This window comes from Macaca nemestrina, chromosome 4, assembly GCF_043159975.1.
Source record: "Macaca nemestrina isolate mMacNem1 chromosome 4, mMacNem.hap1, whole genome shotgun sequence".
In the NCBI taxonomy this organism is placed as follows: Eukaryota; Metazoa; Chordata; class Mammalia; order Primates; family Cercopithecidae; genus Macaca; species Macaca nemestrina.
This window is the reverse complement of record NC_092128.1, coordinates 14,520,927-14,544,232: the sequence shown is the minus strand read 5'-3', so window position 1 is coordinate 14,544,232 and position 23,306 is coordinate 14,520,927. Positions and strand designations below refer to the sequence as shown.

Sequence of the window (23,306 nt, the reverse complement as noted above, 5' to 3'; positions counted from 1 at the left end):
CCACTCCCAAGAAAGGCTTGACCTTGTAGCTTCAATTTTAATCTCTGCAGGTATAAGGATAATTCATTTTATTTTGAACAGAATGCTCTAAAGACAATTTAAATAATCGAATACCCCTGCCCATCTCCTAAGAGAGTTGTGTTGATTTTTTTATTCCCAAATAGGATCACATTGAACCTGCTGTCATTGGTAGGTTATTCCTCTTAACACACATGTAAGAATAGAAACTATTATTAGTTTGGTGATAAAGGCAGTGAAACAAACAAGAAGAACAGGGAGTAGAAAAATAAAATGTTGTGTGTGTGACCTTGGTTAAATTATGAGCAAATAAGGTGAAATATCTCCAGATATATTCTTGCTCAAATATGCCAGTTTTAAATAATTTATTGAAATCATTTAAATTCTGAAACATATTTTTAAAATATTTTAATAATGGGATATCTTAATTCTTTGATGGGAAAGAGTTTTTAAAATTACACTCCTGTTGTCCTAAATTTATGGAAAAAAAAATGAATGTTCAATGCAAAACACTTGCCTATATACACACACACTTTTTTAAAAAGGTACTTATATGCATTTTGCTCTGCCCTTAGGTGCTCTTTTTCCAATCTAGAATATAGTTCTGGATGTTTTTCAATTGAGAATAAAATTATTGGAGTACACACATGTTTTATTGTTTGCGTGTGTCTATGGACTGGGTCACAAGGTATACCAGATGTATTTCTAGTGGGCCACGGTAAATATAGTTTGAAAGTCACCATTCTGACCGTATGCCTCTCATACTGACAGAGCCTTAGAGGAGAGAAGAACAGTTTCTTGCTGCGTACTGACTTGGCATATATCATCAGTCGCAATCACGCCACATCTATGTGCTGCTTTATTTTCACAGTTCAAGTAAAGCTGTGGAAACGTCTGAGCAGCACTAGTAGGCAAGATCTGCGCCACACACGGAAGCATAACGCAAAATGCATTCCACACACATAGAAGCGTGACACAAAAGTGTGAGCATTTACCTGTATGAATGCCCCAGGCTGTGTCCACCTCTTCTTTGCTCTGAGTGATTCTCACCCATGCCCCACTCTAGCCCCAATTCCTCGAACCACACATATAACTTATTACATGTCATGGTCATGTGTGACTTCAACCAGGCTACAATAGCTGTAGCCATTTTCAGATTTTCCCTGCTTTCTAACAAGAAGTGAGATCATAGCATGTTTTCACTAATCAGTGATTTAGGTAGACTGATGACATTTGGGGGTGACGATAACTAAATTTATAAATGCTATAAATCCGACCCATAGAAAGAAGAAAGTGACTGGAGTCAGAAGGTCAAGGAACACCTGTCAGCTTCCCAGCAGGGCCCAACCTGCAGTCTCTTTCATGGCTACACGCTGCAGGTCAGGATCTGAATTGAACAGGAGCGAGAGAAGAGGGACTTCCTGGGAGGCTCAGATAGTTCACTGGGTGTACGTGAGATCTCACCATCTGCAGCCTTGTATTGTTATAAAAATAAGTGGATACTTCACTGCCACGGTGGGGTAGCACACAAAGAGAAAGACACACTTAGGTAGTTTTAAGGAATGGGAAGGGGGGAAATATAGTTGTCCCTTGGTATCTGCAAGGACTGGTTCCAGGACAACCTCTCCAACCCCCAACCTGCAGATACCAAAATCCATGGATGGGATACTTAAGTCCCTGATATAATATGATGTGGTATTTGCATATAACCTATGTACATCCTCCCGTGTACGTTACATCATCTTTAGATTACTTATAATCCCCAACACAATATAAATGCTAACAGCTGTTATACTGTATTGTTTAGGAAATAATGACAAGAAAACTGTCTGTATGTGTTCAGGACAGATGCAACCAGTCTTTTCTTTATAAATATTTTCAATCCACGATGGATTGACTGAATGTATGGATGTGGAACCCACTGATATGGAGGGCTGACTGTAATAAAACCAGCACCTAGTGCTGTATGAAAGGAGAGAAGGTTAGCACTTCCCTTGACAAGAATGGAAGAGGCCCTCGGGCCTGTCAACATGTGTATGGTTAAAACCAGCACCTAATTCCTCAGTAGCCTGGCAGGAACTGGGAATGGTGGCCCATGTTTTAAGAGAACTCCTTCTGTGGGCCCCCAATGGCTACAGCCTGATACTCAGGTGGTAGTGTGAGATAAGCCTCAATGCTTTTTTTTTTTTAATCCCCTGTCCCCCAGTATTTACTAAGGTTCAGGAAACTATATTCTTTTTTGATAAGTATCCATTTATTAACACTGGTAACATTTTCAGGACAAATAGAACATGCATTCTTTGGTAGTAAAATTTTAAAATCATAGATATACTTCTTTTATATATTATGAATATATTTTGAGTAAGGAATATATAACTAGTCTTCAGAAACTGAAGATGGAAACATGGCTGAGTCTCAACCTCCAGTCAAGCAGAAAGTAATGACAAGTGCCGAAAATGCCACAGTCACGTGGGTCACTGCTTCTTTCATTCTCTACAGACAACCTGAGTCTCACACTGTCATAGCACCAAAAAGAAAACAGTTACTGTCACTTTTCTTATAGCAACATAGGGATGTGTGTACATAAAACACATTGGACAGGTTCTCCTTCAATCATGATTTGTATGTCAACAGTTGGTTTCATAAAACATAGAGAAAGGTGGAAAGAAGATAGAAGATGGTCTCTTTACAAAAGAAAGGTGAATACATTTTGATGCACCAGGTTGTTTAGGCTAAGTCAGTAACTGTGTATTATCAGCCCTATGATTGCTAAGTGTCAAAATTTAGAATTTCAGTGTGGGAAAGAACCTCAGACACCATCAGTCCAACCACTTCCATTTTACAGCTAACAAAAGGGATCCGGAAACTTAGGTGAATATCAGACTAGGATGAGAACGCAGGCTTTGGAGTTAGGCTCCTTAGTGTATGGTGTTCATGTATCCCCATAGACAAACTCATTTTCTGGTAATGTGAGTACACTTCTGGTCTTTGAACCAACAGTTATTCTGTCTAAGCTATGTCAGAAATGAATTTGATATTTATGCTTGTTTCCTCTGCACAGCTTTTTCCACCTAGGTTGTGATGTTGGGGGGGTTAATGTGTGAGTAGGGCTCCATGAATCATCATTTATCTTTCACATCATTTCTCTTTGCTTATAATAACTACCTGTTTTTAAATTTAACAATTAGGTCAGTGATTCCTGATTTATTTAAAAAAGACAATACCAAAGACAGTAATAAGGTCAGAGTGACCTGGTGCACTTATAACACCCCAATCTGAAAGGAATTTTTTTTCAGTAGAAGATAATATATATCTTATACAGAAAACTAATACTAAAAGGTACTCAGAGGTAGCCCTTGTTGTTAGACATTTAAGGATGTTCTAGACTCCCAAGAGGAACCTCAACAATGATCTCTGCTTCAAATTAAAAACAATTTTCTAGGATAAATGGAATGATTAATAACATAAGAAGAATAATCAGTACTGAATTGTATAGTGGAATGATTCCCATTAGGTTCCAACCAAATGTAATGGAGCTTATTTGCTTTCTTAGCATGTATCTTTCCCAGTACTATAAAATTGAGATCTGCCATTTATGTTACCTGTATTATCTAAACACTAACATCTTTAAACCCAGTGGGCTTCCCCTACAGAGGTTTAGATTCCTGCAAACCCAGGTGAATCGTTCTTGTTGAGCAATGAACCGTTGAGAAATGAGATAAGGCAGAGGCACATTTATGGATGCCAGTCGACAGGTTAGTTTTTGATGGCCATGGTCCAGAGGAGTGGGTGGTCAGTTTCCACAGTCACAACACCAGACCCGTCATAGGTATTGGAAGTACTGACCAATGTTCCAAAAGCAAGCACATCATTTTCTGTAAGAAAATAAGGGAAAAAAATTAGTAACTATTTCTTTTTCTTCCTCCAGTGTAGATTAACTTTGTCACTTACCAAAAAGCAAGTAAGCACACACTTTGATAAAAAATATATAAATGGGGGATAGGTGAAATATATGATGTATGGCTTTAAAATGGGAAATTTCTATAACTATTGTAAACATTCTTCCTGGAAGTGGTTATTGGCCATTTTGGGTTATATATCATTCTCAATATTAAATTTTAGTAGAATCTTTTCTTTTCCTTTACTAATTACAAAACCAAAACCTGTATTTGTAATGTGCTACTTCCTTCCTTCCCTGGGTACAATTTTAGTTTCTCTTGATAATTCAGAATTAGAATTTAATATAAGTCATTATACTCTATAAAGATGTAGTTTTAGCTTCAAGTAGAAATGATATGAGACAGATAGAAAATTACCTAAAAAATGCATGTGATTTTGGTCATTGTTTTCTCATAAAGTAAGAAAAGCCAAAGCAAATACAGCTTACATTCTGTAAAAATTAATAGAAACTCAAAGGTCAAAGCCAACTTTCAAATGTGTAATCTTGAGCAAGTCACTTAAGCTCAGCTATACAGTGAGGGCAAGAGATGGTAAGATAATCCTTTAACCTACTTATCAAAGTAAAAGGCTTATGAATTAAGATTAGAATTTATATATTTCATAAATATATACATATACATATTTTTTATTCTCTAACAAGTTAATGCCTAGGCACAGATTGGTAACTTCCCATCTCTTTGCTGATACAGGAGCAATTCACTTCATCAACATGACTCTAAACTCACAACTGTCCTATAAGCTTGGTAACCAATGTTATTTTCTTTACCAAAATTCAGAGAGAAAAATAAACAAATATTATGGAGCCCAAACTATCAGAGTCAGAAGAGGGTCCTTTTCCTTCAAACAAAACCTATGAAGTTATACACACTGCTTTGGGGGAAATCAATCAATTACAATGCTCACTTCCCACTAGAGGGAGCCTCCTATCTTTCTGAGGAAATCTTGAAAAGGTGATTTAAAAATTCAGCAAAGGTACTGCAAGATAATCTATTGTCAGTATTACCAGTTCACACAGCTTATTTATTAAAACTCAAATTATTTTTCATAGTTGTTAATGTTTTTACTAAAGCAAACACAAAAGTAAAACTACACAGTAATACAGAGTGAATCTCATGTGAATATTGCCCTGATATGAACTTCAATATAAGAAGCTCTTAACTCTTGAGTCATTTAGGACTTCTGTGAGATGATGTTTCTGAACACTGGTGATATACACAAAAATATGTATTGATTTAGACACTGTTAAACATAGTTGGTAGATCAGGGTGGTGATCTTTGAGGGATTCACAGCAAAGTCAATTGAAATCTCTACCTCTCTTGAATGGTGGTCTTGCCTGGGACCTAGGTGCTTACCAAGTACTTTCTGAGACCTATCCCAGGCCTAGGGTTTCAAGCTTTTCCCAACAGCCAAGAGGGAAGGAGTCAGGGAGCACTTCACACCACTTCATGGTGAAGGCAATTTAGAGTGCTTCAGCAGGCCTGCCAACTTTAAAGTGGAAACTCCCTTGTGAAGACCCATGCATGCACAACCCACTTGAATTTGACACATACATTATATGATTCGAGAAACTCAATTAAAATCCTAGTTTTTACTTCGGCCCAAAGAACAGGAGTACAAAATTGTGCTTCAAGTTTATAGCTGCATATAAATTCTTTTCTGATTTTTGAAGCCAGACTATGGATTTCAGAATTTCAGAGGTAGCTACCCAGATTATACATATTGGGTTTGCTAAGACACTGTTGTAACCTAATTAATTTTCAAATGGGAAAATAATCAAAGTGGTTGTATTTGGGCATAAGACGATGCAATTTTTTTTGGAAAGAAACATTTATTTGAGTTAAGTAAGGCCACTGTTAGCCATACTTGTAAATTATGTTTTTATTTTATTTTATAATATTTAAACTTCCAACAAGACCAGTTATGTTACAATTAATTAAAGATAATAATTGGTTTGGATTATCTCTAACTTTATAGAAAGTACAATAAAAATGATAGAAAACTAAGATGAGTAAGTTGAGAGACAAAGTCATGAATTTTAATTTACTATGTCATTACAATTATTTTGGAATATATTTTCTTCAAGTCACAGAATCATTTTTGGACAAAACCTTAAAGTGTCCCTTAGAAAAATAAAAAAAAAAATTTAAGAAAAACATTTGAAATTATGATGAATTTCCTCCACCCCAAATATCTGAAGGCCAATCATGACGTAAGTACATGAAACTAGTAAAGAGCCAGCTGCGCACAGATAGCAGAAAAACAAATCACCTCTTCATTTCTACCCTAGAGGATTTGAGCAACACTTTAGCTGGCTGAACTATAGAAAGTCCGATTTGGATTTTTTCCCGCATTGTTTGCAGAGTAGACTATAGCCAACCATAGTTGCTCAAAGACAACCAGTCATCAGATCAAGTTCCGTTTTTAACAAAAGGCAAAAATAAAAGTTATGGATCTATGTGCAAGCTTATAAGCAACCATACTTTGTGTGATAAGCACATTAACATAGATTTTACAATTTTCATCCATTATCTCAGGCTGTTTCCTTTCCCAAAGGTAAGGATGAGAATTAGCACTCCGTGTTCTATTGTTTTCAGTGATGTCCTCCCAGCTTTTCTCTAAAGCTGGAAAGACAGGGGACTACAAAGCAAGGGCTGGCAAATTGGTAGAAACCAATTAATTATTCAACTCTTTTCAGTTAGTGGGGCCATTTGTCCCTGGTTTCCTGCCCATCTTTCCTCCACAAGGTACATTAGTGAACTGTGGCTCCTTGGTTGGAGCTGGAAGCGTGAAGGAGTACTCTGCAAGGCCTCGAATGCTTTTGGCACTGAAAAACAACAGTGGGAGGCATTCATTCTCTGTGCAGCTGCATGACTTTTCTGCTCAGGTGCTTTGATAGAAAAGGCATCTCTCTATCAAAGAGCATGACTCCATCATGATGAAGTTAGTAAGTTAGACCTAGGTTCAAACCCCAGCTCTACCATTCACCAGCTTTACAAACTCAGTTATTTAAACTCTTTGGCCTTGTGCCATCAACAGTAAAAATGTAGAAAATATCTACTTCACAGGGAAGTTGTATGGATTATGTGGCCAATCTTACATATGATACATATTCAAGAAATTTCCATCTTCTTTGCTTTCTCCTGTTATCCTGCCGATAAAATAGATCAGGTTTGTCTTTTAAAGTTAACAAAAAGAGAGATGTCATGAGCTGAACAATTAGCAAAGGCCTGAATTCAAGTGATTAGTTTATAGCCAGCTGAGAAGTAGAATGAGGTACACTCGTAACTTTTCCAGGCTAGCTTTTGTGAAATACTTAACATCATTTCAGGTGATTCCTTGGCCTGCATATACATATGCATTTATTTAATAGATATTAAAGCCTCATTCTGTGCCAGGCACTAGGGTTTAAGGATGAGTTTCTCTGCCCTCACTAAAATGAGGACTCACATTGTAGTAAAAGAGAAAGATATACAATCAAACCCAGTAGACAGGAGAGAAGCATGAGGCGGCCCAAGGAGGGCAGAGGTGCCTTCCTGGCAGCCAAGATGGGTAGTGTTTTCAAGAGGGAAGTTAAGCCTTTGACAGTGGGGGGCTACTGGCATCCCTAGAGGCCCGCCCACTGGCCTGGCTTCCCAAGAATCTGTAGATTGACACTGGTTCTTTTGTAAAAATAAATAAATTGTTTAAAAAGGCAATGGAAACATTTCTAAAATCAATAAATCCTGAGGGAAAAATGGAGTGAACTAGCTTTGCCTGGGAGGTGCTATTTGAGATGGGCATAATCCTCATTCATTCAAGATGTGATCTGAGTCCTTACAGTACACCAGGCACTCAGAGCATAGCTGGGTTTTATCTTCCATTTAGAGATGAGGAAAATGAAGCTCAGAGAGGCTAAAATCACAGGCTATGATGATACTAAAAGTTGTCAGACACTAACAAGTTAGTAAGGGAGGTTAAGGCGATTCTTTGAAGAGCTCTAAAGAAGAGACCTGCTGCTGGTCTGTTTTCCTGAAGTACAGAGCTGTCTTTCGGCAGCCTGACAGAGACTTAAGGAGATGCGTTAGTGAGAGCCTAAAAACCACTCTAAGACTTAATGAATACTTTACATCTCATATAGACAAATGCTTAATGAACCCATTATGATGAATCTTAAGGCTCCCTACTATTCTGGAACATTAGGTTAAGTTCTGAGAGTTAAGTTAGACATATTAGACATCACTAACTATTTAAGGCATAATGGGATGACTGTCTACACTCACCATTTACTTTCTGAGGATTCTTAGCCCATTTGGAGAAATGGCAACACATTAAGAAAATATGACTCAGATTTCATTACCAGGAAAAGAAAACTATACTGTCTGTAACATCAGTTCACTATTACAGGTCTTTACCATTTTAATTTTTGACAAATATATTTTTAAAAAAGGTCCTTTACGTACACACATGAGGCAAAAGATTATATTTTAAAAATTGCTAATTTATACTGTAAAATATGAATTCTGGGAAATGTTATTAATGAATTTGTTTCTTATAAAATGGCATTTATACTTATGGCTGCTCTTGAAAATTCTCAAAAATAAAATAAATATGTTGTGTTTTCACTTTCTTGAAGTCAAGAATTCAAAGTAGTCCTAATGTAAAGCTGTGGAGTACATGCCTTTTGTGTACTTATATTTCTATTAGAATCTCAGGAAATACAAGTTTGAGACCATCTGTAAAATAAATATATTTATTTATCTCAGCACTGCCAAATAAAAATAAGTAATTCACAAATCTAAATTTTCTAATAGCCACCTTAAAAAAGTAAAAATGGGAAAAATGTTAATATCTTTTTTATTTAGCCCAATATACCCCAAATCATTTTAACATCATCAATATATAAAAATTGAGGTCTTTTACATTCTTTTTCATACTAAGTCTCTGAAATCCATTTACAGCATGTCTCAACTTGGACAAGGCTCATTTTAAGTACTCAATGGCCACATACAGCTAGTGGTTACTATATGAATTGAACAGTGCAGTTCTAGGTTATTGAAGCAGGAACTATATTTATGATTCAATTATCTGCTTTTTTCAGACGAACATTATTTTTTGGTTTGATTATACAGATACTAATTTTCATTTCATATATAGATATGCAGTCACAGAGTCCTAGGTTATAAAGAGAACATTGAATTCAAAGTGAGCACATAATATCATTTCGAGTGATTTAAACATGATGTGAGTGGATCAACAAACACTTAAATACTTCACATGTGCTCAGCAGCAAGACAGACTCAGTCCTCTGCCCTTCAACTTGAGGGCTGAGAACTATCTAGCAGGAACTATAGAAAGGACAACCAAAAATCCCAAATCCAAGCAAACCTAATTTAAAATTACCAAGAGAATATATACTACATTCTATAAGGTATAGAATAAATAGTTGCCTGCCTGGACATGTGGCAAATAATCTTCCTTTTTTTTTTTTTTTTGAAGGGGGAAGGAGTTATTTATTTTTATTTTATTTATTCATTTATTTCCATAGGTTTTTGGAGAACAGGTGGTGTTTGGTTACATAAGTTTTTTAGTAGTGATCTATGAGATTTTGGTGCACCCATCACCCAAGCAATGTACACTGTATCCAATTTGTAGTCTTTTATCCCTCACCCACCTCCCACCCTTTCCCCCAAGACCCTCAAGTCCCCAAAGTCCACTGTATCATTCTTATGCCTTTGTATCCTCATAGCTTGGCTCCCACTTGCAAGTGAGAACATCTGATGTTTGGTTTTCCATTTCTGAGTTACTTCACTTAGAATAATGATCTGCAATTCCAGCACTGGGTATCTACTCAGAGGAAAAGAAGTCATTATACAAAAAAATACCTATAATCTTCTAATTGTACTTGCAAATAATCTTCTAATTTTTCTTCTAATTACAAATAATCTTCTAATTGTACTCCTTTCTCCCAATTATTACCTTCTCTTCCCACTCCTCTGACCCTTGTGAAGGAATAACGGGTGAACCTTAATTGCCTATAATGAAATGTTCAAAACAAAGCAAACACAGTCCCTCTTCCTGGCCAAATATCCTGGCACTTAAGGCCCTTTGTCATCTGGCTACTTCCTACCTGCTTGCCAGCCACTCTCTGCTACTTGCTATTCCTTGAATAGATCAGGAATTTCCTGCTTCCACGAAAATTTTTGACATGTTCCCTCCAGGAACACACTGACTTTTCTCTGCATATTTCATCCTTCAAGTCTAAACTCAATGTCACTTTCTACCCTATACCACTCTTTGATTCTCCAACTGCTACAGGCCAAATTAAAAATTTTCTTTTCTATTTACAAATGACTTGATTGCTTCCCTGGAACACACTTTGTATTTAAAGCTGACTATTTAGATGCCTTGTCTCAACCAGGCAAAGTACAGAGTGAGCTTGAAACATCTTCTTCCAGAAAGCAAGCGAGTACTCAAAAACAGATGTAGACCTGTCAAAAGGACACAAGGACTGGAACTAATTGGGGGCATTAGAAAAGAATCCTGAGAGAAAGGCATTATAATATATTGAATAATGAATTGCCAAAAGCAGGTGGAGAGAAGAAAACCTATTCTTTACAGAAGAATGCCAACTACTAAAGGAAGGAATGGCAGAATTAGAGAATTAGAAAGGCACCATTTGCAGCCACCAATGTTTAGGCAAGAACCATCAATGGATGGATGCTAAAACTACTGGGTAAAATGTGGAGGAGAAGGATAGAACCCAGTTCCAATGTAGTACTCCACGTATTGCTTTTAATTTCAAAAGAAAAAAAGGTAGCAGAGAGATCTCATGAGTCCAATCTTAGCTAAATGATCAACCTTAGCATCACCAATAAAAGGTCATACTGATATCATGTGCCTCCTGCTATGATGCTAGGGATGAACACAACATCACCCATTAATACTTTTGGCCAAAAATGCCTGACCTGAATTGAATCATGGGGAAACCATAGACAAATGCAGAATGCGGGGCAGATGACAGGTTAGTGGGCCTGAACTCTTAAAAGCTGTCAGTGTCATGAAAGACCAAAAAAGTGAAGGGACTTTTCTAGATTAAAACAGACTAAACAGATATGACAACTAAATACATGTTTTTTAAGTAGACTCCAGATTTTAAAAAGTCATAAAGAGCACTACTGGGACACTTGGAGAGTAAGAATATGGACTGTACACTATTATTCCATCAATGTTACATTTTGGGATTAGATAATACCACTGTAGTTAGGCAGGAGAATGACCTCATTCCTAGGAGATACAAGCTGAAGAATTTTAGGTGTTTATTATTATCATGTCTCCAACTTATTTTCAAATAGTTCAGAATGTAATGCACGTACACTCATACTCTCATATTATATTGTTTAGAGATTTGTCCCTGCCCAAATCTCATGTTGAATTGTAATCTCTGATGCTGAAGGAAGGGCCTGGTGGGAGGTTTTTGGGTTATGAGGGTGGATCCCTCGTGGCTTGGTGCTGTCTTTGAGATAGTGAGTTCTCTCAAGATCTGGTCATTTAAAAGTGCATGGCACCTTCCCCACAATCTCTCTCTTGCTCCTGATTTCCCTATGGGGAGTGCCTGCTCCTGCCTTGCCTTCTGCCATGGGGAAAAGCTTCCCGAGGCCTTCCCAGAAGCAGATGCTGGCACGATGCTTCTTGCATTGCTTGCAGAACCGTAAGCCCAATTCAACCTCTTTTCTTTTTTTCTTTTCTTTTTTTTTTTTATTATTTTTATTATACTTTAAGTTCTAGGGTACATGTGTATAACGTGCAGGTTTGTTACATATGTATACTTGTGACATGTTGGTGTGCTGCACCCATCAACTCGTCAGCACCCATCAACTCGTCATTTACATCAGGTATAACTCCCAATGCAATCCTTCCCCCCTCCCCCCTCCCCGTGATAGGCCCCAGTGTGTGATGTTCCCCTTCCCGAGTCCAAGTGATCTCATTGTTCAGTTCCCACCTATGAGTGAGAACATGCGGTGTTTGGTTTTCTGTTCTTGTGATAGTTTGCTAAGAATGATGGTTCTGGAGAGGATGTGGAGAAATAGGAACACTTTTACACTGTTGGTGGGATTGTAAACTAGTTCAACCATTATGGAAAACAGTATGGCGATTCCTCAAGGATCTAGAACGATGTACCATATGACCCAGCCATCCCATTACTGGGTATATACCCAAAGGATTATAAATCATGCTGCTATAAAGACACATGCACACGTATGTTTATTGCGGCACTATTCACAATAGCAAAGACTTGGAATCAACCCAAATGTCCATCAGTGACAGACTGGATTAAGAAAATGTGGCACATATACACCACGGAATACTATGCAGCCATCAAAAAGGATGAGTTTGTGTCCTTTGTAGGGACATGGATGCAGCTGGAAACCTCTTTTCTTTACAAATTACCCAGTCTCTTAGCAATGCAAGAATGGCCTAGTAAACATACAAAGAAATAAATGCAAATGTAGAAAAAAATGTTAGCACTTGGTGAATCTAAGTGAAAGGTATACAGATTTTGCTATACTGTCCCTTCAGTTTTTCTGCAGGTTTGAAGTTATTCAATATTAAAATTCCACATTACAATCTGGGGAAAAAATTTGGGCAGAAAGGCTAGCAACTTATGGAGGGAAGTGTTTCCCTCTTGGTGAAAGCTGAAGTAATGCCATCGCAAAGCATTAAGAAATGTTCACTGATTTAAAGTGCATCAAAATAAATCCAAGTTGAAAAAAAAAATGTGCCAAATTCAGGAAGAAATTATCTAGTCTCTGATATATCTGCATTGCAGCTTCTTGGAAAAGCATAGAGAGAGATGCTGAGCACACAGCCTGTGTGTGGTGAGGACCCTTCCTTTGTCAACTCATTGAAGCTCACCAAGGACAGCCTTTACTTCCACTCATTGATGCAGGAGGCCCTGGAAATTAACGTGCAGTGTCTACCAGAACTTCTTAGTGCTTGTGAAAATGATAAGAGCGAGACTTATTGTTATGCATGTCTCTGATAACAAGCCATCAGCTGTGCTTTCTTTTTGGGCCTTATCTCTCAAAACCCTGATCTGCTAAGACTCCTCCCAAGGTGAACACTCATCACCTCCCTCTCCTGACAACTAATCCTTCCTTGAACTCAAATGTCCAAGGAAGGGCTATTATAATTCTGTTTGAAACTGGCTGCATTTATCTTCATCTCTCTTGGAAGTCACATTTCCCTTGCCCTTGGATGAGGGCTGGAAGGCATTAGAAGGCTTCTGATGTTCAATTATTCTTCCTTCTCCACATTTTCTGTGTTATGACTCAGCCTGTTGATCGAAAAAACAGTTAGACCAGGAAAATGCTGCTGCTTGGAGGAGTCAAAACTAATTATGCCAGCGAGAAAATGTTTACAAAGATCATCACTTTCAAACATTTCGCCCTTTCTAAAATAAACAAAATCGTTATTTTTATTTGTTAAAGAGAATTCCCTACTGTATTATGTCATCAGCATGTTCTACTCATAAAACACCCCATGTTCCAGTTAAAGAGTCAATCAGTGCTGCTTTAAGAAAAAGAGAAGCTTACTGGGCTTATAAAATGAGAACCACAGTCCAAATCCACAAACTGTGACCTATTTGCATTAATTATTAGTGGTAAAGTGAATGATCTGTGTAGAACTCCGTGAAAATTTTCAGTGTGGAAAGTCAGTATCACATTTAAACGTGTGTTCAAAGAAGAGAAAGGCTGTCCACAGGCTGTTCTGAACTGATCTACTTTGCTCTGTTGCCTTCAAATCCTGTGTCTTCGTGTTGCCACCTGTGGACACTGGCCTGCCCCCAAACCATTCCACAGCGGTGAGAATTATGACCTGCAGATGCCAAAGATGACTGAGTCGCAGTCATCCGCATCTGTTGCTGACCGGCTGTAGAGCAAGGCAAGTCATTTTGTACTGGTGGGCCTCGGTGCCATCCCTGAAAACAGAGACTTGAACTTTTCACTGTCATATTTTGACTTCTGTTAAAAGTCCCTCAGGTGACCTCAGCATCCATATGTAAAATGCCAATAACACCTGTCCCCAGTTATCTCTAATACTGCTATTGTGAAGATGAATGAGTTAAAGTCTGTGAAGAGCTTTGACTTCTCCAGGAAAGTGTTGAAAATGTGTTGTATTATTATCATCATTTCATCTGCACTAAGGAAGCTTTAAAGTGGCATTTGCTTCTATCCTTCAAATGTCAACGGAGATTATTACAAGTACATCGAACAAACAGAAATGGCATAGAAAAGTGAAGAAAGAGAGGATCATGTGCGGTAGCACAGTATGATTACTTAACATCAATCTCAAACCTGCAGGTGGTATCTATACAAATAAGCTAAAGAGACATAATCCATGCCCTTTTAGAATTTACCAGTCAAGAAAGTCTCTGCGAATCTGCTGTGATTCCGGGGGCTGCCAGATTTGCAAGTCGTTCACTGCTCAATAGAACTCTTTCAAATTTAATTCAGCTGAAGTTTTACTTTTATCAGATGGTGTCAGAGCGGGATCTAAAGTGGAGCTTCTAGCGACCCCCAGCAGCGCTGAGTGAACACTGCAAGGTACCTGCAGGACCCACTGTGTCCACTGATCTCTCATAGCCGCTGGGGATCATGGGTAAGCTCCCCCTTGGATTTTGGAGCTCCACTGATCTCTCACAGCCGCTGGGGATCATGGGTAAGCTCCCCCTTGGATTTCGGAGCTCCACTGATCTCTCACAGCCGCTGGGGATCATGGGTAAGCTCCCTCTTGGATTTCCGAGCTCCACTGATCTCTCACAGCCACTGGGGATCATGGGTAAGCTCCCCCTTGGATTTCCAAGCTCCACTGATCTCTCACAGCCACTGGCGATCATGCGTAAGCTCCCCCTTGGATTTTGGAGCTCCACTGATCTCTCACAGCCGCTGGGGATCATGGGTAAGCTCCCTCTTGGATTTCCAAGCTCCACTGATCTCTCACAGCTGCTGGGGATCATGGGTAAGCTCCCCCTTGGATTCTGGAGCTCCACTGATCTCTCACAGCCGCTGGGGATCATGGGTAAGTTCCCTCCTGGATTTCCAAGCTCCACGGATTTGTGTTTTGAGCTCTCTTGAGTTTCTTTGAGCAAATTTCTGATCCAAACTGGGTTTGGAGTCGTGACAGAAACTGGCCTGGGTCCAGGAATGGATTCGATCTGGGAATTAACTGGCTTGGATCCAGTTAGAGGCCTCTTACATCTGGCTGGGTCAGAAAGGAACTGGTAGTAAGCAGTAATATTGTAGGAGTTATAAAATGTGGCCTTTGAAAAATCAGATTTTTGTGTTATACCCCTTTGTTTCATTTTTCTTACACTTAGGAACAAAAATCACTGGCTAAGTTAATCAAGAGAACCTGAGCGTAAGGCCAATACTTTAGGTAAAAATGGGATCCTTAGTTTCTGGAAAACCAAGTTCTTTCTGGCTTATACTTTAGGCCTGGGAGGCAGTGAAGTCTTACAGAAACAGCAAAATCTTACTAAAGATAACCTACAGTGCAGTGTTCCGAATGAACAACAATGCATTTGAAGTACATTTTAAAAACGAGGGCTCTCAGTACAGTCCCTTTTGTCTAAGAACAGGTTTGGCACTACAACATGTCAACTGCTATTCTCTTTGGAATAATCTGCCTTGCACTCTTTGCTGACAACTGTGGGTGACAGAATTAGGCATGTACAGGATAGTGGGACATGGGGAGCTTTTTCCTCCCTAAAAGGGGAAACTTGAGAGATGACGGGACTGCTGGAAAAGGTCCCTTCACTACCTAGAAGCAACCGCCTGAACTTTTTTTTCGTGTGGTGGCAATGGGTGGGTCTTTCTCTGGCCTCCCTAATCATTTCGCCTTCCCCACCCTGCCTCAGGCAATGCTTGTCTCTCTCTCTCCTTTCCCTTTCTTATCTTTTCTATTATTCAGGGAAACCATCTCGCCCAGAGACCACAGGCTGAAACTCCTGGTAGGTTGGATTAACAATGATGGAAACCAACCAGGGGCAAATTTGAGCCTTGCCAGTTTGATATTGGGTGCTAATCAGAGTAGTGAACGTCTATGTTTTTGTCACACATAGTTTACTCTGGCCAGAACAGAAAAAGGTAATTTTCCTTTCTGATGCGGCTTTGCCCCAGCGCAATGGTGTGCCAAGCTCAGTTACGAGGGCCACTCAGGGAAAGAGGACCCAGAAGCCTGGCATGCCGGCAAAAGGATAAGAATTTCTTACCCGTCAGATTTCTGGTTTCTCTCTCTCTGTGCAAACGGTTGACTGAATGGTAAAAATCACTGTTTACTGGCTGGGGGCGGTGGCTCACGCCTGTAATCCCAGCACTTTCGGAGGCTGAGGCAGGCGGATCACGAGGTCAGGAGATAAGAGACCATCCTGGCTAACATGGTGAAACCCCGTCTCTACTAAAAATACAAAAAAAATTAGCCAGGTGTGGTGGCAGGTGCCTGTAGTCCCAGCTACTTGGGAGGCTGAGGCAGGAGAATAGTGTGAACCCAGGAGTTGAAGTGAGCCGAGATTGCGCCACTGCACTCCAGCCTGGGCAACAGACCAAGACTCCGTCAAAAAAAAAAAAAAAAAAAAAAAAACACTGTTTATCTCCATCTTGTTTTATGTCCTTGGGAGCTTGACCTTGTTACCATGTGGCAGTACTTTCTCTTGGTCTCTGCTTTCCAGGACACAGGAATTTTAGGGTTTATGTCATAATTAGCTCTAAAAATTATCTTGAGTAGTTAAAAGCCTTTGTAAGCTCACAGTGAACTACTCTGGATTCCTTCTGGGAAGAACAGTGAAGACTGCCCTGTGCCGTAGCTCAGGCTTTGCCCCTTCATACTGGTGGTCTGGCTTCCATTCCCTGCTTGTGAACTAAGAGCTTTCTGATTTAATTTCTGCATGACCTTGTCTAGTCTCTTCTCCTCCACGTACTATCTTAAATTTTCCTTTCTCTGAGCACCTGGGAGGTTACCTTTGGTAAAGTTCAAAGGCCAGAAATATCGGAGTGAAGTTTAGGTACTATTAGAAGTCAATTTGCCATTTATTTGTGCTTGGGAAGATCTAGTCAAATTAACCAGATGACTGAATCTTTGAATTTACAAAAAGCCCTTGTGAAGTTCTGAAAGATTTGCCGTGTAAATCCCTCTAAGATTCTGGCTCAATCTTGATCAATTCAGCCAGACCAACTGGTCCACTCAGGCCACCTCTTGCTGATGAAATTCCCGCTCCTCTCACAAAGGCATGTTCCCTGCTGCCTGTGTCCCTACCCGGTGCCCGGCTTTCCTCTTTGGCTGCACCGCCCACTCCACTTGAGATTCCCTGTCACAGTGAGTACCTGCCCCTCTAGCTCCTCCAGATCTCCTGCCACCCTCCTGCACCAGCCCCTCCCCGACCCCTGCTTTACCCTACGAGGGCCACCAGCGTGGCTTGACCTCCACTCCCTTAATAATAGATGGTCTTTCTTATACCTCAGCCTGAAACTGTGAGAGTCCCAAAAATGAAATCTCAACGGTCATGGTGGCTTTTCACTGTCTTGTGGAAAAATATTTACAACACAGAAATAGGGGATGAGTGTTTACCATCAAGCAGAATCCATTCAATCATATGGCTGTTTTTAGAACAGAATTTCATTTAGTGAGAGTCTGACCACTGCCTTTTGGGAAAAACATTATTTGATTTAAATTCAAATGGCCTAATATTAACAGATATGATTTGTTATAGCAAAGGTAATGAAGCAGTGTCTTAGACTTTGTCCATAAACCTATAAATATACATGCTTGCTCCTAATATATTTCATCATGACCTATTTTCATTTTTAATTTCCCCTTGCTGATATACAATAATAATATTTCATGTTAGGAATAGCTGTCATCTTCCTATATGAATATTCTAACAAGTCTGAAAATATTAGCCATTCTTAGAAACAAGCTACTTTAATTCACAATTAATACATTCTCTTTCTTGTTCTAGTTATAATAATCAATTTTTCAATACTCATACCATGGACTTTTTCCTGATGACAGCCTGAACTTCTCTTTTTTTGATGAACCTTCTTTGCATTAACTATCTGCATGCAAAGTTGCATATTATCCCAGCCTCAACTTTATAACCTTCTACTTAGCATTTTACTGTATCATTGTGGAATGCTGATATGTGTAATACTATCTTACACATTAAATGTTCAAGTATTTTTTTTTCTACCAATTAGATTATAAGCTCCTTGTGGGCAGAAATATGACTTGATCTAACTTCCTTTATTATAGAATATCTAATCTGGAAGAAATCTTATCTATTATTTAGTTCAGTGGTTTAATATAGGTAACAGTGAGGCTGCTCCTACTTTAACCAATTTAAAGTGCTAGGCTCAGAGTTCTATTCACTTGACTTTACCTCATAACCAAACCAAGTTGGTTTTAGGGAACTGGCTAGGTCTTCAGTGCTTCAGAGAATGTATTTAAAGAGCCATGGATATAATATCCAAACACTTTATTTCAAAACAGGGAAACAAGTTAAAGATACCTTATTGACCTAGGATGCCCAGAACTAAAATTCAAGTCTGTTGACTTGTAGCTCAGTGCATTCTCTACTATAACAAAATCAAACTATGGGCCAGGCACTGTGCCTCCCATCTATAATCTCAGCACTTTGGAGGCTGAGGTGGGAGGATCACTTGAGGCCAGGAGTTTGAGACCAGCCTGGCAACATAGTGAGACCCCGTCTCTATATTAAAAAAAAATAATAAATTTAAAAAACCCAAAGTCAAATTAGGGGTTTAACAAATTGGTTGGCTCCTCAAGAATTTTTGGATTAGCTAAGCAGAGTTAAATGATTAAAACTACATAGTGAATATCTGAATTGCTTGAACATATGACTATGTTACCTATTTTTTCCTAAAGCTTAGTGATTCATGTAGATTGACTAACGTCACAGGCTTCAAGCCAGTAGCGAAATGGATCCAGAAGTTTCTCATCCTTGACTTTTGTGTAAGCTACTGACCACAGGACGCAATGGACTTAACTGAAGCACTCTGTACTGCATTTTCTTATTTAGAAAATGCACCAATTCCATTTATAAACCACTATCTATAGGAGTGTTTCTTTTGTTGTGTCAGCCATTATTTCATGAAGTAGTATTAACAGTCTAGACAGGGAGGAATGAGGAAATGGCCACACAGGCTTAGCTGCTCAGGCATGGGTCAATACTTGGCTTTTAGTACAAACATTTTGCTCTATCGGTAGTAAACACATTAGATGAAAATTAAAGGTGAAATTTCAGTTAATCCACTTTCACTGCTGACATGGCAAGATTATTTCATGGTCTAGAAGACAGGCTAACTACAGAGCCTTTATTTATGGTTTAGGAAAATAGACCTATATTGTTAGAGAAGGAAAAAATTCACTTGTTATGAATGGCTGTATTTGCAACTAAAAGAATATCAATATATCAGACATCAATTACACCAAAGATAAGATGATTATGAACTTTCTATGCAGAAAAAAACATTCATTTTGAAGTATTTGGAGACAGGGATGGAGAGTGGTAATTTTGTTTTTATACTAAAAAGATCATTCCTCAAAAGCTGAGTTGTGCAGTTTGTACAAACTTAGATTATATCAAAGCTGCAGGTTAGGACGTCATCTTTACTTGGTATGTATAGACAAATTTACAACTCTAATCAATTTGGTAAAAAGTCTACTAAAATTGAACGAATATTTTAAAAAGCCTGTTAAATCACAACTAGTATGTATGTGTAGAAAGGGCTTGAGATAGCTTTTCTGTATTCTTAATTAAGAAATAAACAATCCTATATATTCCTTGTGAGTATCTAGCCTGAAAGACATGAAAGATACCTGGCTCCTCCCTGTTCCTTTGACGCCATCGGTGGTATCTAGTTGTTGGGGGTTTTGGGGGAGCCTCTGATTCAGACCCTTATGGCACCTTGTTGATGACCAGGCTCTTACCTACTCACTGTGGTCCACTCAATACTGGATGGAACCCTCTTGATGGCTACCATTTTGACCTTTCACCTTTCTTCTCTTAATCAATGACACTCTTTGCAGGAAGCAATCTGGGAAAGCAGATATCCTCCCCCTTATTCTTCCTAAAACATCTGAACCATGTGGAGAAATGTGATGGATAATTACCAATATGCCTTTTTAGTGCTGTGCCTGCTGGTGAATCTCTTCATCCAGAGATGATGGACACAGTTGTGAGGTCTCACTGTTCTATACTTTGCTTGGAGGTGACTACAGACTGGCCTCTACTTGGCACTTGAGGCCATCGGATGTATCTGGAGTAACAACTGCCTCTGATCTTGGGCTTGGGGCAGCTTCACTTATGAGTACTAGCTATGAGCCTCTTAGGCTTCATTCTGTTAGTGCTGGAGTATCTCATTTTCCACTCATTGATGGAGTGGCAGTGATGTGTGTCTCCTCTTCTCTGAGTCAAAGAGGCATCTCCTACAGTACACGCTGCAGGCCTGTGGATTGGTGCTGCGGTGTTGTAGGTACTTTTTGTTCTAAGCATTAACAGGACTGACAATATCTATTTTGCCCCTTATTCCATAGAGGTCTTTTCCTTCCAAAGAAATCCAAAGGCATACACAACCTATCCCATACTCCATTTCCCTGTTGAGGGATGAAGAAATCATCTTAGCAGATTGTTTCTTTCCTTCTCGTCTAAGAGACATGTTTATATGTGTACATGGCAACAGGGATGAGGAACCTCCAGATTCTTGGCACCATTTTGGGCATGTGGACACAGCCCTGCCTCTGGTATAGGGCCTGGTGTACTTTCTTCCTTGCATCCTCCCAGGCATTTCACTGGAGAGTGATTGATCTCTTCTTGAGTCAAAATTTAAATATATTTCAACATACTAATAACTTTTATTTACAAAATTTGCCATTTAAGCAAGCCTTTATCTTCCTATATTGCCCTAGTATTTATAATATCTGAATCGAAGAGGAATAGATTCTTGAAAAACTGTGCCACACACTGTAGCCTGGGTGACAAAGCGAGACTCCGTCTCAAATGAAACAAAACAAAACAAAACAACTGTGCCACAAATTCAGACTGCTTTTTAAAAGTAGTCTTGTATGGCTCTTTTAGTGTGCAATGCAAGAATAGTGCTATGTTTTAGCATGAGATGCTGCTGCTTATATAAATGACTTTATATCTCATGAAAAAAATCTATAAAATCAAAGTAAAAAGTTATCTTTACTCTTTTAAAAAAGCTCATATATTAACCATATTGAACCTTATTAGACAGGTATCTACCAGGCTTAGTGATGTAAGCTCATGACTCTCAAATGCAGAACTTTAAGGCACCACTAAATTAATATACTGGCACATTCTGCAGGCAAAGGCATTAAATTTTTAACAGTACAATTGACTGTATGTGGTTCAACCTTCAAACATGTTGCTTGTGAATAAATGCAAAAGATACATTCTGGTATGTGATATGTGTTACTGGTTTCTAAAATACAAAGATAGAAGGATCTACTTTCTGTTTTGATTTAGCCACAAATCCAGTGTACAAAGAATTTACTCAGCCTGGAAAATAGTTAAGAGGATAATAAGAAAATAGAAAAGTAGCAGACTAACATCGGGACTAGGTTCCTTAGTATAGCTAATTTATGACATTCGAGGCTTAAGAGATGATCATAATTACCATGAGAAAGAAAAAAATTACATTTTAAAATCCTGTCTCATGTTCAAAGACTATAGAAAATGTCTACTTGGTGCTTTAATTGCCATTTTAGGATGCTTGAAATCTCTGTCCCTTTCTACTCCCTGGAAATTTTTTAACACTTTGTAAAAATGATGAAAAAGGCCAAGTTTCTATGATCTACAAAGACATTCAAATGCTTTATTATGTGCAAGAGTAATTCTTAAGAGTAGGGAATTGTATATATAGTTTGAAAAAAAATCCTAAAATTGTAATTGTGTTACTTCCTTTTTTTTTTTTTTTTTTTTTGAGACGGAGTCTAGCTGTGTCTCCCAGGCTGGAGGGCAGTGGCCGGATCTCGGCTCACTGCAAGCTCCGCCTCCCGGGTTCACGCCATTCTCCCGCCTCAGCCTCCCGAGTAGCTGGGACTACAGGCGCCCGCCACCACGCCCAGCTAGTTTTTTTTTTTTGTATTTTTAGTAGAGACGGGGTTTCACCATGTTAGCCAGGATAGTCTCGATCTCCTGACCTCGTGATCCACCCGCCTCGGCCTCCCAAAGTGCTGGGATTACAGGCTTGAGCCACCGCGCCCGGCCACACTTCCTTTTTAAGTACAAAATTTATTGTGAACATTCTGACGTGTGATCTTTTTATGTTTAGTAAAAAAGAAAAAAAAATGAGTCATGGGTTTAATAAAGGTAAGTAACATTGGCATAAGCAAGCATTCAATAAGAATGCTAAAACGTGCTACCCCAATCATTTTGCTACTAATTCATTACAGTAAGGGACTTGCCAAGTTCCACAGTTCAAGACTTTGACATTATAACAAATACCAGCAGGGCTCCTAGGCAGAATTAAGGGGTCAGTGTGTGTGTGCAAAATTAGGGTTTTGGTGTTATTAGCAAAGAACTGGATTAAAAAGAATGAAGGCAACTGCAATTCTGTTCTACCAAATAAAACATTTTGTTTAGAGATTCAAAAAACAAAAAAGCAATGAAGGCTATGTTACAGTTGTGCAAGGGCTGTTCTCATTTAGTAGAACACAGTATGCCAATTTGAGAAACTCCATTAAAAACAGAGAATTCCATAAAGGTAGTACCCTGGTTATTACATTAAACAAAAGTATTAATATTATGAGTATTATTTCTACAGTTTGTTCATTACTCAGAATCATGTGAGTCCAGGAGAGACTAGGTTTGCTCTGTTCTCTGTTATTCCTGTATACTTACCATATTCAAAGAAAATGTCCTAGTTATAGATTACAATTATGACACAGCTTACTACAAATATTTATTGAATGAATAAATGTGTATCCAAATAAAGATGTCTGCTCTGCAAACCTTCATCCAGGCCCTGGGTCTATATCTCAGATAATTCACCCAGAAAGCCAAGACATAAACCCACACTCCTTTGGTATTTATTCTTCCTAAGCTCCCTGGTCAAGGGTCTCTAAATGACTTCAAAGGAGGCCCCTTTCCTAGAACTCAGCATTTACTTAACTGGTGATTGCTGATTGAAGCACACCAACCCTAGGCTTTTCAGAATGTATTTAATATTGCTTCTAGGCCACCTGATATGGGTGTGTTCAGAAGCACTGGGGGAAAAGGAACACTGGGTTCAATGGCTAGATCCTTGCT

At 38.8% G+C, this 23,306-nt stretch overlaps 1 protein-coding gene and 1 pseudogene across 1 annotated transcript in view; one reads left to right on the top strand and one right to left on the bottom strand.

Annotated features, from left to right (window-relative positions):
* Positions 1 to 426: 426 nt before the first annotated feature.
* The window catches only part of LOC105474828 (thiamin pyrophosphokinase 1), a 391,525-nt gene continuing 368,645 nt past the window's right edge, over positions 427 to 23,306 (bottom strand). The window contains exon 9 of the mRNA XM_011729643.3: positions 427 to 3,893. Within this exon, the coding sequence (XP_011727945.2) occupies positions 3,775 to 3,893 (119 nt within the window). The 3' untranslated portion in view covers positions 427 to 3,774. The remainder of the gene's footprint in view (positions 3,894 to 23,306) is intronic.
* Positions 1,978 to 2,122, top strand: LOC112425414 (U6atac minor spliceosomal RNA; annotated as a pseudogene).